Source organism: Rhea pennata, chromosome 7, assembly GCF_028389875.1.
Source record: "Rhea pennata isolate bPtePen1 chromosome 7, bPtePen1.pri, whole genome shotgun sequence".
Taxonomy (NCBI): Eukaryota; Metazoa; Chordata; class Aves; order Rheiformes; family Rheidae; genus Rhea; species Rhea pennata.
Genome location: NC_084669.1, coordinates 288,503 through 304,593, shown reverse-complemented (window position 1 = coordinate 304,593; position 16,091 = coordinate 288,503). Strand labels below are relative to the sequence as shown.

At 42.6% G+C, this 16,091-nt stretch overlaps 1 protein-coding gene across 2 annotated transcripts in view; it reads left to right on the top strand.

Moving 5' to 3' along the window:
• INPP5A (inositol polyphosphate-5-phosphatase A) overlaps positions 1 to 16,091 on the top strand; it is a 228,778-nt gene that overhangs the window by 198,438 nt on the left and 14,249 nt on the right. For both annotated transcript variants that reach the window (XM_062580058.1, XM_062580059.1), the window contains exon 12: positions 7,020 to 7,093. In XM_062580058.1, coding sequence (XP_062436042.1) covers positions 7,020 to 7,093 — 74 coding nt within the window. The remainder of the gene's footprint in view (positions 1 to 7,019; positions 7,094 to 16,091) is intronic.

The following is a 16,091-nucleotide window of genomic DNA, read 5'->3' as shown; positions in this document are numbered from 1 at the left end:
TTACACACGAACCATAGTAAAGAATGAATGCACATGGAAGCCAGTGTATTCTCCTTAAGAATTCAACTGTTACCGTCTAGTAAATTGATCAATTAGAGAGTTACCTAAGCGTTCGGCCCGATGCCGTTCTCACTAGGACCTCAGCCGGCTTTGTCCCTCAGCGCCCGCGGGAGCCGGGGCTGGTTTGCGGCCGGCGCTGCCCATCTCACGCCCGGGGCGGACGTGCCGGGGCCGAGCAGGGGCCCCAGGCTGCTGGCCGCGCCTGCCCGCCGGGCGGCTCGGAAGAAACTGCCATCCTCAGCGTTAATTTTAAAGCAGGTTCCTGATAATTGTGCAGGAAAGCGCAGTGATCTGCAGCTTCTACATGCTGTGAAATGAAAGTGGTTCCGTGTTCTTACTTTTATTCTTTTTTTATGTATATAAAAAAAACGCAGCTCAAGAAAGCAATGTTGCTCTCAGTTGTCAAAAACCTTTCAGTAACCCTCATATTGCAAAGAGCTAGCAGCAAACTTCTACAGCAGTTTATTCAATTTCTGTACCGCTGGCAGTGAAACAGGTCCTCAAGGGTTGATGCCCTTTATCCTGGATGTCTGTTTAGCTTTGACTAATATGATACGAGAGGAAGATCGGAATGTGCTATAAAAATGGGTTGAGTTATAAGGGTCTTGTTCTCCCTGGGCCAAGTAATGACATAAAGTAATCTGTTGTTACACTAATTAACTTAGAGGTGTTATTAAAAACAATTCAGGTAAATGTCTGTTTAAATGATCAGTAATTTATTTCTGATCATTTATTTATTTTAATATTCCCAGGCAGTCCTGAAAGGCAGATACGGGGATTGAAGAGAAAGGCGTAACTCATGAGGGATCTGTATTAAGCTTTTTGTGAGAATACGTGCGCTCCTGGAGGTTAAGGATCTGGCATCACTGAAAATGTATTAATCAACGGACAAGATATAGCACAATGCACTCTTCCCAACGGCCTTGGCTCTGACCCTTTTAAAGATAATGGGAATACTGTCCACTAAGAACTAGATTAGGACGATCAAGTGCATTTCATCAGGGTTTGACTTGAACCGTGATCCCAGGGGTGAAAAGGCAGAGGTTTATCCACTGAGCCGCCAGCCCCTGGCCGGGCAGAATCTCGAGTATGATGTATAAGGGCAAATTGAGACAGAGGAAGGAAACTGCTTGCTTGGGATCACCGTTACCAAGGAGCTAATTATCAGCTGTTGCACAGTTTATGATGCATATAGGTCATACAATGTGTTATAATTCCTTTTAGAAGAATTACAGTAACGTTAAAGCATCTGTTTTTGCAAACTTTTTGAAAAGGCAATTTTGCCTCAGTGCAGTTTTGCAGAGGCAGATTTTTGAAGTCAGTGCAGGTACAAGGATCTAGCCAGGGAGAGATGGGACAGATGTGCCATTTTTCGCTGTCAGGAGAGAGGAGAGGCACGTTCACACTTGGCCCAACTGGAGAAGTCCCTGAGAGCTGCTGCTCGCCAGGAAGCCCTCTCCGACAGGAGCTGCACTCTCTGTTTGGAGGCCAAGGGCGGCCACACTGCGTATAGGATGCCCCTGGCCTCGTCCTCGGCTCCGTGGAACCGGAGAGCCCACAGAGGGTGGTCAAGGAGAGCAAACAGTATATGCAGAATCCAACCATGTGAAGTTTCTAAAGGGCCACAACCACTGCTGGAAAATGTAAGGGCTGCATACACCCTTACATTGGGGTAAGGGAGAATGGAGAATTCAATGGAGAATTTTGAAAGCAGTATTTTACGTGATTTTGGGGTGTATCACAAGGCCAGCAGACATCCGAGGCACTAAGCAACCTACATATTTCTCAAAGAGAAATATTTTTAATTGCATTTTCCAGGGCAGTTTTGTGGGGAAAAGAGTAAGATGCTTATTTGAAAAATGTTCATGTCTTTTAAGCAGTTGGAATGTCTCCCAAGAGAGATAGGCATATGAGCCAAAAAAAGGAAAGAACACTACAGTGTTTTCCTGAGGAAGCTTCCCATTGAGCCAGAGATCTTCTGGATTAGTACAGGTACATGAAGTCTTTGGTGCCAGTGATCTTAGACTCCCTGTGTTTAACTCTTCTAATGCTATGAACAGTGGTGCATATATATGCGCTATAGTTGGTGCAGTGCCATGTATCTACGTTACATGGGGGTTGGTGATTTGACAACGTTGTCATTCAGGGTGAATTCTCAGAAATATGCAGAAATATAATAATTACAAAAGTAGTGCAAATGGTACATGGCTACTGTACCATTATTCATAAAGTGGGAGGGATCAGCATTTCCACAGACCTTTTTCTGAAGTCAGTAGACTGCTGAATTAGTTCCTGAGTATTTTTTCTTTGATTGGAAAGCTGGATAAAATTGCTGTATTTCCAAAGTCTTTTGAAAGAACTGTGTGTTATGCAAGACTGGCAAAGGAGCTACATTGACCACTGTCCACCTAGTTTAATTCTCTAAGGTCATTTCTGCATGCTCATCTCCTTTTTTGGTCCGAAACTTCATTTCCCTTTCACAGCTGTGAATTCTCTGGTGGGTCCTGCAGATGGGTTTGATAAATGCTGCTAATATCACCTTCTGATCCAACAATGCTCTGACTTTGGTCTGTAGGTCTTGATGAGTAATTGCCTTTGTTCTACTCCAATGACTGAATTAAGTTGCCCTGTTTTAGAGGGTTCATACCTCTGTGATTTTAGCCAAGGCGGCTCATTGCAGCATGCTGATGGACATTGACCTTTTCAGGGTGCCTATTTGCTTTAAACTGAAGTGAGCAAAATTGCCTTGATTTCTACAACTATCTAAACTGTGTTATAATCCTTTGATTACTGTCAAGCTAAATAATAGTCGAATTTGATATTCCAGTTAAATGTTACTTTTGGCCAGAATACATGCTGCCTACTGCATGCAGCACCAACAGCTGTAGGGACCGCGGTCTGCAGCCCACACTCAGCCTGGGGTTGAGAGACCTTGCTGGAATCCCCACGGGAAAGCTCTGCGCAGTACCAAAACCAGCCATCCACCCCTGCCCACGTGCCTCTTACTCAGGGGTGTATTGGTGCTGTACGCTGGAATCATATATTCCTTTCTCCTTCATCCTTGCATGTCAATAAATGTTCCATGATAGTTTGAGTTAAAAGAAAAAGGAAGGAACATCTCTTCAGCAGCTTTTATAAGCAGCTGGAGAAACACCAGTTTTAACAAGTGCTTTAGGAGGTGATGGCACTGCAGCTGACCCGTGCAATCCCCTAGGACATCCTGCAGTGCAAATGATGTCATTCCTTAACTCTGTGCAGAGAACTTCATGGATATCAGCAAATTCCTGCTCCGGGCCACAGGAGCTTGCCCATGTGAACTATTGGAAATATTTGGCTCTAAAAGTTCGCTCAATAGAAACACATAACTTCCTATCGATAAATTTAACGTATTTTTAAAAATAATATTCTGCCGTCTGAGTTCTCTCTTGTAAGCACGTGTCAGTGGACGTGCAGCGCATGTGTTCGACAGCTGTTCGTTCTGCACGTTGTCCCCGTGTAGCTGTAGGTACGTTAACTGTATGTATGGCTGGCATTTTCCTTTGGGAGGTGTTGATCAAACATTCCTGTTGAGCTGGTCACTGGACACTGTAGGCCAAGTATCTTGACATAATACCAGCAACTCAAAGCCAGACAAAACATAGACCCTGCATTATTCTTCCTGTCATTTACCTATAAATGCATTGGTGAAACTGAGTTTGGAAACAAAAACCCTCTTCTGAACTGTCTGTGACATACAGTTCTTGAATTAACTTCTAGCTACAGTATTTTAAAATCTCTGTGTGATTGCTGAAATTACCCCAGTGCATTGTGTCACACCTTAAAGGTTTGGTTCTTAAGGATCATCATATAATGAGTAAATTAAATGGAACAATATATTGATTTTTAGGCTTTGAAATGAATTTCTTTGTCATTTCCATGTCATTTGGAGTGAATAGACATATTCATGATTACTCCTACAGCAATGACATTATTCACAATGCTGTTTAATCTACAGTATGTAAAGAACTGAGATATTTGTCCTGAAAATTGGCATGAATGGAATATATTTAGGTTGTCCTATTAAAAAATAATGGTATGTGCTTTGAAAATAAAGACATTACCCCATACTGCTTGGTATGGGATGGGTCTGTATTAATTTTTAGTAGTTAGCTCCAGTGCCAAGGAAATCCAGACACCCCTGTAAGTGCCATGAAGCAAATAAAGACAGTGAAATGAAAAGGTACCTGCTGGTACTGCTGCTCCTGCTGGCTTGGGTTGAAGGACAGTATATTGCAGCATTTACGGTTAGTTATGTCAAGGCCCAGTGAACTCTCCAGCTTTTCACTAATAAGTTTGCATTTTGAGATACAGGCTTGAATGATAACTCAGGGCTTACAAAAAAAAAAAAAAAAAAAAAAAAACTAACACTGAAAAGGCAATAGTTAAAACAGGTTTTCTACTGAAAAATTGACTGGCATTTTCTCAAAATACACAATTCAAAATTTCATCGTTTCTGCCCGTCACCGTTCCACTGTCTGCAATGGTATGAGGTGGATAAGAAAAGCTCTTAAGTAGGTTCCCACTGCACAGGCGAAACATCTGAAGAGGTGGTCAGTTCTGTGCATAACAGTGAGCGAGATGTCTCTTTGCATAGTTTGAGGGCACCTCTGAACAGAAGGTTACAGATACTGGTACAAGAAGGCAAATACGAGTTTTCTGTGTCAATATCTAGGGAGAAAATGTGTCATATAGTAGAAACATAGCAAAAATTAAAGTCTCTGCAAATAATCCACTGAAGTCAACATATTTAACTCTTTTTCCTATGAACATGATTTTTTTTCAGATGCAGTTAGCATTTCTAAATGTTTTTTTTGGACACCTAGTTCGGCTTTCACGTTCAGCTGGGTTGTCCTGAGTTTTTAGCTTTGTGATTACAGGCTCAAAGATTCCCCTCTACCTGGGAGAACGTGGGGGATTCATGGACAGTCCAGCACACAATACGGTCTTGTTCGTGTTACCTGTCACCTCTGCCGCTGGCGTCAGCAGCTCATCCGCATAGCAGAGGACACAGCTACACAATCAATGTGCACAGATAAAAAATACCAGGAAACTTCACTGAATGATAGTGGAGACTATAACCTGCAGATCTGAGCACTTAGTCCTCCAGACCACAGCCTTGAGATACCGTAACGAGAGCAATCGGTATGAGTAAGGTTTCGAGCGGCTGAGTTAGCGGGCGAGGACAGCGCGTGGATTTAGCCTCCACAGCCGCGGGGTTCTCGTGAGCCGTTCCTACCACTGTGCTCTGTGCAGCATTGCTCCTCTGCGGCATCCTACATCTCCCACCTCAGAAAAAAAACTCCTTTTCTGGTGCTTCCACTTGCCTAGAGTGATCTTTTTACTTAGTATGAGGAGAAAAAAAGGAGTTATATTAAAAGATACCTATTTCAAAGAAAAAAACATCGTTGGAGATAGTAGAATTTTATCCTATGCTAGTTTCTTATTGAGCAGCTACTACCTTTAATGGTGGAGATATTTGGAAAAGCATGGTGACATTTGTTTTCATAGCCATTTCATACACACGTATAAAGCCTACATGTCTGTCTGTGCATACTTAAATGTAGAATCATAGCCAGAAAACATAAACATAATGAATCATTTTTTCCTGAAGTGTATGTATATCATGAAGCCATTGAGATTACTTAGGTAAGGAGGTGTGAAATGCACCAGAACAGGGAAAGCTGCCCGTGATTTGGCATGTGCGCGTAGAAGCGTGGACCTATCACGCAGGCAGCGCAGCAGCTAGAAGCTGCAGGAAGACTGGGTGGCCGTGGAGAGGCAGCTAATCAGCAGTGCAGGTGGTTCAGGTAGCTGCTTTCCTCGCAGATAATTAATGTGTAAAAGTAGCTGCTAATTGCACATTTCAGGAATGATTTATGAGGTGGCAGAGGGGAAAGGGGGACACGATCTTATTTCTTTGGGAACCTCTGCCATTCATACAATGGTATCAGCACAGCTGCGAGATGGGACATGATTAATGAACAGCGGGTAAACACCCTGCCAGCGCAGGGGACACCGTTTTGATGGCATGCTTGTCCAAACAGAAAGTGGCACCTAGGACGCAGTCAGTAACAGGGCAGATTATGAGCTTTCTTTTACTTGCTAATTCGCTTGAACGTCAGACTTAACGCCAACGGTGGTGCTGAAACAAGGTCATTTATGTCCATCAGGATGGTTGTTGGTTTCACGCGGGCTGTTATCATTGGCTTTTTATGAACAGGTTTGTGTTTATGAACAAAAGGTTGTGGAGGTCTATGGGAAAACAAATTTGGCAGGGACTAATATTTATCCAGGACATTAAATCTAGACTTATGAACATCTCTATTAAATATCTGCTTCTGGTACTGTATCTTGGCTGCTGCCTGTGAGCACGTTTTCCTTATTGTCACGTAGCTCTTTTTCTGCTATCCGACGTGCACCACCCAAAACAGGTGTACAAAAGTACTGCTTGTCTTTGCTTAGGAAGAATGATGTGCACATCCCGGTGTTTATTGTACTTTCTTATCTGGGCTAAAGATAATATAAAGTAATATGATATGTCTGCTGACTTTTTTGTGGGCTGATTAACATACCAATTTGCTGTACTTCTGGTTTATCTTGGAAACGATTGCCAGTAGAAATTGCAAAAATTTAGCTGTCTTGAAACAATAAGTGTACATTCAGGTCCTGATGTAAAGAGCCAGTGCTGCCTGTTTCATCAAGGTGAAAAGGAATGTTTTTAATACCTTTCTTAATGAACTGTTTATTTATCAGAATGTATTGAGTGTTTTGCACTATGTTCTAAAAAGCTGTGTATGAAGGATACACCTCAAGCTATGTAATCAAAGTCTTCGTTTATTTCATTTTTAGTAATTTAGCATTTATAGATTACTTCAGTTCAACATTAAATAGTGAATACATTTATTTCTATTTTCTTATAGCTTTTAGAATTTGACAGAGAGCTGTCAGTCTTTAAAGACAAATTGTATGAACTGGACATCTCGTTTCCTCCCAGGTAAGATTCATATATAATCTGTTCGTTGAATTATTCCACTAAAACATAATCCTTAAAGCACTGCAGATAAAATATGGGCGTTCACATACATACTGTAGAAATGATCACAGTCTTCATTCCCACCATAAATGTTTGCATCTTCCCACATCCCCTCAGTTACTCCATTGACAGTGACTGAGCCATCCACATGCTGGTAGTGCTCATCAGTTGGTTACAGCCGATCCTGTATTTCGTAGCTGCTTTTAGAGTAGACCTGACATTTGTGTGCACTAAGAGATGTATAGCTACTTCTGTGCCATAAAACCTGTTAAAATACTTTATTGCAACTGCAAAGACAAGTTTTTGCCTCAAGCTGTTGAAAACTGCCTAGCAAGTGACACCCACTAGAAAGAGATGTGAAGTGGCAGTGCATAGTCTAGTACCATTGCTCAAGGTGGCTCCGGAGAAATATCAAGAAAGAGGACAAGAACGTAGCAGATAACAAACAACATAACAGGCAAACATTCTGCTCTTTTTGCCTTTAGTAAACATGTTCTATTGCTAGTAAGACCGTTAGAGTAATTTGGCTTCTTTAATGCATGTATACGATTTTAATCTCATATATACCTTTAACTGAATTTTAGCCATGAAGAAGTGATACTGTTATCAAAAAAAAAACATGATTTCTGTAGATGGTAGTCTATTCAGAAGAAATCTAAGGAAGATTTGACAGATTTTTAAATATGTATGGCCACTTTCCAAGAAGGAAGAAGTCACACCTCACAGTTGCTTTGATGGAAAGGAATACTGTATTCATAAAGAAAAACTAATGTAAAGGTATAAGAAGCCATAGAGAAGAGACTACTTTCTGTATATGTTACCTGTATATGTACATAGATATATATAGATATCTGCTAAATCAGATACAATATTCTTAAATCTTGATATTTTGTCCTTTAGGAACAGAAAGAAAAGCATGATGTTTTGGCATACACTGGGAAAAAATTTGGAAAGCTTGCCTTTTGTTACCATAATCTCATTATTTCTCACCAGCCAGCTGCGATACTGATTATATTGATCTCTTGGGACAAAGGAAGTATGCGTGGAGAGGTTACCACTGCTCTAAATTGTTCTTATTGATTGAGTATGATAACAGGAGACCAGAATGTGTACTACTTTGAGTGTATTTCATTAGTTATGTACCTGGTCGGGGGGAAAGGAGGTGAAGGGAAATAGATGTGAGGTTTTTTGCCAGAAATATTCTGCCATTGGATTTTGTCAAGTTTAGTGCTTCTTTTAAAGTAAACATTAATTCCCTTAATTTTCAGTGAAAAATAAGAAAACTAAGGTCTAATGATGTGTGATCAAACACACACATGTTCTCAGAACACGTAAGTGCATGTACAGCTCAAACTCCAGGTACCGCCCTCAGTTGTAGCTAGTCCCAGCCGAAGTTCTTGGCTTCCAAAAGCAAATGGCACATTTTGTGTGTAAATAGTCTCAAGATTTGGGACATCACTTACTTTTAAAACTCTCTGTCACTTTGTGCTTGTTTTTGCTATTTGTTGTCCTGGTTTTTTTTGCTTATTTATAGCTTTGCCAACCTTAACCATATGGGCTTAAATTTTTTGCTTAAGAATTAAAATTTCTTGGAAAAAGTCAACCAGAACAGTACATCAGTTTGCAAACAAAGTGCAAGTCCAAGTAAACCTTGCATCCAGAACAATCCAGAAAAAAATATGTTGTTCCATGGATGTTTGCAGACTCTTTGCTCTAGAGCAAAGATTTGAAATTTAGTGAGTAGTCATTGGGTCCCACTTTGTATTTTTGCCCTGTGAAATGATGAGAACTCTTGGCCAAATCACAAATACTTGCAAATCTCTGTAGAGATTTCTGTTATTATTTTAGTGGCTAAGTTTCTTGCAAATCGCAACTAGACTGGGGATAATCCAGGATTTTCCTTGCCGCTACTAAGGGCCATGCTGTGTGAGGTTGTGGGCAAGTAAAATGAGCCTTCTTCTCCTGTGCTTCTAGTTGGAGCAAGCAGAGCCAGGGGAAGCTTCCATAATGAGATACAGACAGAAAGAAAGCTGAAACTGCGTGGAAAGTAGTAACAGTGGTAGAATGGGAAAATAAGGAAGGAAAGCAGTATTAGAGCACTTGCAAGCATATGAGGAAGGACATTTCTTGGTACTTCTTAAAAATATGTTGTTTGTTCAAAGAACTGATGTTGGTTGAGCAAGGAGACTACCGCAAAAGGAGGCTGAGGAAGAGGGTTGGAATAAGAAAACTGGGAACTGGAAAGAAAGTGGTTGCAAAAGGTGAGTAGGAATTAGAAGCTAGTAGATAGAAGGAGATGTGGGAAAAGGAAAAACAGGTCTCATGAAGAGCTGGAACAGACGAATTGTGACTGAGGAGCCACGTAGGCAAGTTGATGGGCACTAAGGTTGCGTGGTAAGGACCTGGGGAGAAAGATGGGGAATTGGTATAATTGGTAAAACTGTATAGAGAGGAGTCACCTGGTAGCTGAGCAGGAGAAAGCCATAGCTAAGAGTCAGCAAAAGGCAGCCTGGAGACCCAGGCTGGGTCTCCAAGCAAGGAGACCAAGACTCACAGAAGGCAGAAGAGGAAAGCTTTAGCAAGTTACCTGATGAGAAAACAGGGCAGTGAGACAGGGCTGGAGAAGAGGAAGGGCGGGTCAAGGATGATTTGGAGTGCCAGGAGAGAGCGGTGAAAAACCGTAGGAAGAGTGAGATGGCCACAGGACATTCCCTTGGAGCGTGACAAGGAATGGGTCTCACCTTCCCCTGGTTGAAGCAGGCGGCTGGGAAGAAGGTTTGCTGTGTTTCTGTATAACAGTAATCCACGAAGAGGGTGATAAACTGCTGCTGACACCTCCTGTTAGCTCCTCTGTGCTGTTAGCTCCTCTGATAGATGTTGGGGGATGATCTACCAACCTCACTGGTGGCTGCTGCAGATGTGTGCCACCTGATGGCATTTCTGGAGACTTTCAGCCTGATTTTCTTTAATCTAGAGTATTGGAGGAAAAGGCTAATGAAAATTATGATCACAGATTGTAAGGAGTTTGCTTTGGGGACAGAAAAAGAAGAAGTGTTGTGTGACAAGAGGGCCTTGCTTCATTTTTTTTAAACGTCAGAAGCTGAAGTACATAGGAATCGCTGGCAGCCTGTGATACACCATTTCTCACATGGCCAAAAGGGAGCTTGAAAATGACTTAATGTGAGACTGTGTAAGGAAATGAAGAAGCCCTGGGGGAAATTGGCAGGTGTTAGACAAAAGAATTAGAAGTTAAATTAGAAGTAAATAAGAGAGTTTGTCAGAGCCATAACCGAGAACTGCCAACGCTGCTATTAAAACTGCAGTTTAAGTTAATGTGTGCTTCAGGGGAATGGAAGAGGAGGACCAAATTAACAGGAGCAAGAGGAGCTAAATTAAAATGTTAGTCACTCACATTTGTACTCTCTGCTGTCTCAGTATCCCTGACACAGAGTATTAACATCCAAATAGTGTATTTTGATCTCATTAACATTTTAAGCTGCTGTATCTACTGTACCAATCTATTATCATCTAGAAGAAGAATAGTAAAGAAAGTGCTATGCTGGAGATGAACCCGTGGGAAAAACGTTGCATCCCTGAAATCCCTGTGATAGTTCAAGCCATGGATGTAACCCAGATTTTGTGTTTGTCTTCCTGATACAGTGAAATAAATGAACAAAACATCCTGTAATATGAGCTATGCCTTCCCTCCCATCCCCTGCCCGCATACACGTGGGCTTTGCTAGGATTACAGGAAACCGCTCTTTAAAGCTCTGGGGCAGTCCTCTAGGAGAGTCACCAACTTCAGTGACTGATGGCAGCGTGTCTGCTGCCCGGTCCTTATTGTTGATTTTATTCCTTATTTTTGTTTCCTTGCAAAACCAAAGCCAGATTTGACTTGTGCCCTTGTTTGTTTTCTACACACCACCAATATTGAAGTGTTTCATTAACTACAGCTTCCTTTGGCTTGCAAGATCAGAGCCCAGGTGGCTACGCCCCAGGTGCCTTTTGATCTCTGGTACTGGCTGTGGTGGGCTCAGCCCCTGCCTTTGGTCTCAGACCCGGCGTCCGGGGCGGCTGGCAGCGCCGGCGAGCTCAGGCGGGCCTGCGGCGGGCGTTTCGGCACGGCTCCCCGCGTCTGCCTTCCCCACAGCTGTCAGCAGTCGCGTTATTCTGGGTTCTGTTGTCTTTCGAATAGGATGAGAAACCAAGCTCCTGACCACTTCTTGCCGTAAAAGATCCCATAGCCCTGTTGCAAGGATAAAGAGGTCTAGACAGATGTTTTGGCCGACGTCCAGGTAATTAGAGCCCAGCTCCCTAAACTGCGCTGTTACTTTAGTTGGATACAGTGGTATCCTTCACTTCCTGCACCAAACCACGGAGGAGCACGCTGGTGCCGCGCTGATTGCTGCCCTCCGTTCAAGTGGTGGGCGCGCGGCCGCGGCGCGTAGATGCCTCAGCTCGCTCCGGCTCTGGCGAAACACAGGATCTGCATCCCCAGGTGGAAGCGGCGTCCGAGCGCAGCCCTTGGCTGGGACCTCGTCCGGCAGCCGCCGAGGCGCTTTCCCCGCCTCGCCGCTCGCTCCCGGCGCGGGGTTTTGCAAGCCACCCCGGGAAGGGGAAGGGGATCGGGACCGCGCGAGCCGCGGCGCGGCCTGACGCATCCAGCCCCTCTCCGCCCCCGACGGCCACCGAGCCCCGGGCTGCGCCCCGGCTTCCACCGGCGGGCAGCAGGGACGAGGGTGCGCGCCCTCCTTGGCCCGCTGCTCCCGCGCTTGGTACAGCTAAAAATAGTAAGAAACTCGCCGCTGCTCAGGAAGTAAACGTTTTTGTAAACCTAAAGCTGGCACTTCCTCTGTGGCGTGGACAAGACGCTAACGCTGGGCTCAAATACAACAAAATTTCTTAGAATTTAAGCAGAGCATTGAGAACATTAATAAAAACATGAAATGTAGAACAAACATGCTGAACACATGCGTAGACAAAGAGCAAAACAGCTTTCCTTTAGCCCATCCACCGTAATTTTACTCTCAGTCCTGTGACAAGAGAATCCTACTTCAGTTCCAAAGTCCTTGCAGAGCCCCCGAGTCGGAAGAACATTTTGCCTGAAGAGAGGAGATGAAGGATGGGGATCGCTGCCGTGAGACTTGCTGCAGGACAAAGTGGCCTGGTTTTGTTCGTGAAACTAAGGACCTTGGTTTTCTTGGAAGAAATAGTACGATTTATTCTTATTTCTCCTGAAGTAGTGGCTACAATGTGCTATTAGCTGTAAAAACAGACTGTTTGAATAGGCAAAAAGCAACGTTTTTAATGTAGGAGGGCTTTTTTTTTTTCATTTAGATCCTTTTTGCTTAACAAAGAAAGAAATGAAAAATAAGGCCTAACTTTAGGTTTAATTTACTGGTAGTTTTTTCTCCATTTTCCCTTCATTTTTCCTTCACTTCTGGAAAAAGAGATGGGTAGCTTATCATGACTTGGCCACTTTGCTGTGCTTTTTGTAAATATAAGATTAATATAAACCATATTTGTCATATATCCAGTGATAGCTGATTTTGTATTTTAACTAAAGGAGAATAGGATCAGTCCTGCATGATGCTATTCCTTAAGCATGTCGATATTCTCAGCTGCAGAGTGTATGGTACATGAGTTTGGGCTGCAAATGCAGCAAACAAAACCTTTTTCGTTGACGGGAGACAGACCTGAAGTCACTTTTTGTGTCAGGCCTATGGGCTTAATAAATGAGTGTTTGAATTTAAAAGGAAGTTGTAAGAGATGGTAATGATAGCCTTAAAGAAGTATTTCAGATCTGTTTAGTTAGCGAATTCATGTTAACTTTTACAGCAGCAAATACTTAAATATAAAAGCTTGGGCTTTATAAAGTTGAGGGAAAGCATTTAGACCAAAATTCCACTTTCATTCTTCTCTTTGTATTTTGTCTTTCTCTTCAAATCTAATGATAGTTTGCTTACACAGCATTTCTTAATGCAGACATTAATTGCCTGAGCTTTAGTATGTTTGGGCAAATCTAGGTGATAAGCTCTTACAATTAATAACCAATTTATACTATATTCTTTTTTTCATGTATATACATGCAATTTTATCAATGCTAGATGGGCTTCGGTTTGAATGTGTGAAATGAAGGTTAAAAAAAAATTATCAGAGTTTTACCCTGCTAAGGTGGTACTAGCCTGTTATCTTAACAAAAGATGCAAACCATCAGAGAGTACATGATATTTTAATTGTAGTCCATTGATTCAGTTTATGGATTACCCTCTCTACTTCTGCTCTCTTTCCATAGTGTTATGGTGTTGCATCGCAAGATGTTGGCCAGAGATTGAAGGCGGAATATCTCAGTTAAAATGTCATTGAATTCACTTAATATGGATTCCACATCTCTCAAAAAATAAAAGGCCAACTAGGATAACTTTTTTTTTTTTTTTTGTCTTTCATTTGCTTCATCATTTGTACATATAATTCATATTCCAGTTTGCACATAGAGCTCTACAGCTTCATTCCTGGCTTACTTAAATTTTTTTTCTCTCAAAAAGCTAGCGTTATGCTTGAGAGTCAATGCGCTCTTGAGATAAATGGAAAAGGTCACATCCCCTTGAGTTACAACAGGCTAAGTTACTTATAAATTCATTTTTTATAAGCGTAAACTGTTTATTCTCTGGATATCATCTTGAGCTCATGTTGATGCACTACAATCACTGGCCTGGAGTTGAGAGCTTTACTGTTTTGAAGTCAGTGGCATTTTTATAGTTAACTTCTGTGGGGGGTATAATTTCATCCTGAGTGGTTTGTCTGCTTTTTTTCTCGCTTCTTCACTGCAGGGGTGTTACACTGTGATCAGGTATAAATTTGGATAGGCAAGAGCATATTGCGTTGCTGTTAAGCCATGTTTTGCCTTGCCTCCGTGTGTAGTGCTGGAGGGAGCGTGAGATCCCAGCCCCAGAGCCCAGGTGGGTGCTGGCCTGGAGGGCACTGCCGCCGCCACTGCCTCCCTGAGCTGTGTCCTCCAGGGCAGCGCTGCACAGGCCCCCTTGCTTCAGAAGAAGACTGTCTCCATGAAAAACATGAAAACCTCCTTTTTTGTTTATTTGATTGTTTACAAGTAAATAACATCCCAATTAAAATAAGAATCTTCCCCATTCACATTCACTGCAGCAGCACCGTCACGCACGCATGCCCTGCATGATCTCCCCTTCAAGATTTTCCCTAACCTTTTCCATTAAAAAGTCTTCTGTGTAAAGAGAGTGACCAGGAATGTTTATCTATAGCTGTACTTTTTCTCAGGTATGACTATAGAAGTATCTCAGAATTCAATTTTAAATCTGAATTTCCAGTTACAAAAATTAGGGTAAACCCTATTACTGTTCTAAAAACTAGTTTAGGTGTCTTCAAAAGTGCTAACGTACTTAGAGTTGCAAACTAAGGGGCTATCAAATCTGATCCTAGCATATTCTCAGTTTTCTTTAAAAATTGAAATGAGCCTTCTGTTGTGATAGTCATAATGGAAAGGACATTTTTGTATGTTTCTATGTTTTAATTCTATGAGGTATTAATAAGTCTACATCTTATACAGTTAGTTTCTGCGTCCCTACTCCTTAATTTCAAGAGAAGAGGTGACAGTTATCTAGGCGTACATTTTTATAGTAGTAAGATCTTTTTGAAGAAGAAGGAGAAATGCTATGCTTTTGTCTCTAGATGAACTTGCTTGTATGCAAGTTTTGTCTGAGATCTTCATACTCTATTTTAAAAGTTGTATCTTCTCGTGAAGTACCAGAAGTCTTGGCTCGTGCCACGGTGCTGCAGGGTTTACTGGTTCCAGTTTGGAGGAGGAATGAGCGTTTGAGCCACGGGCAGTTAGAAACGTATTCCAAGCGACTGGAAAAGTGACGTTCTCGTGCCACATGACTCAGGCTCGAGAAGCCATCCACCAGCGCAGCGGCGGACAAGCCTGCAACCCATTTGGCCTTCCCGTGCGAGCGGTGGCCCTCGAGGCGGCCCGGCGTGCCGCGGGCCCGCAGGAAGGTCAGGGCGGCGTGCCTCGGCAGAGGCGCCGGCTGCGTGGGGGACGCGGCTGGGACGACAAAGCTTGGTTCTCAGGGCAGAGGGCCCGCTGAGTTTTCTTCATGCGTTTCTAAAAATCTCCTGTGTTCGTAAGTGTTAGGGAGACTGACCTTGCATGAGACTTTGCAGCCACAGTAGCCACGAGTCACCGTTCTTGCTTTCCAGGATTCAGGGAAAATAATGAAAGATTAATAAGTGAGCAAAGCAAAAGGCGTATTTTATTGTGCTTGTCATAAAGTACGCCATGCTTTCTTGCAGTTGGTTAGCTTCTCTTTTCAGTTGATTTTATTTTAGCATATTCTTCAAACTCCTGACTTCTTGCTCGTCTCTGAGTGTAGTTAAACCGTTGAGGAGGTTGAAATACCATGGGGCTCTTCACCTGCGTCACCATGCTCGCCAAGCCTGGATGGGTGCGGAGAGGAGACGAGCGTTGCTGGACACTCTGGACACCAAACTCTCTGCACTATTTAGTGGCTAGAAGAGAACTGAGACTAACCTGATGCCCACCGCAGCAAGCTAATGCCAATACTGCTTGCTTTTTGGTGCTCTGAACAAGGACCTACCCTTGTTTAAACCTTCTGTGGGAAGGCAAGTTGAGTTGAAATGTATTATGGAAAACTGCAGGAAAGCACAGTTCAGTTAATAGAACCTCAGAATCCTGGCTTAAACCAGAAAAAGCCAAAAAACGTCAATTTTGTATTGATAAAGGCTGTTTTCCAAGGGTTTAGAAGTTTATAACAAGCCATTAAAATTTATTGTGGGTTGAAACTTGCCATAAGAGATCTTAAAAAAAGATACCTCTGCAGCCTCTCTGCTTTGGGTTATTCGTTGCAAGCACAACGGGTGCCTGGACAAGAAGTCATAGTGCAGGAGTAGATGATGGTGTCAC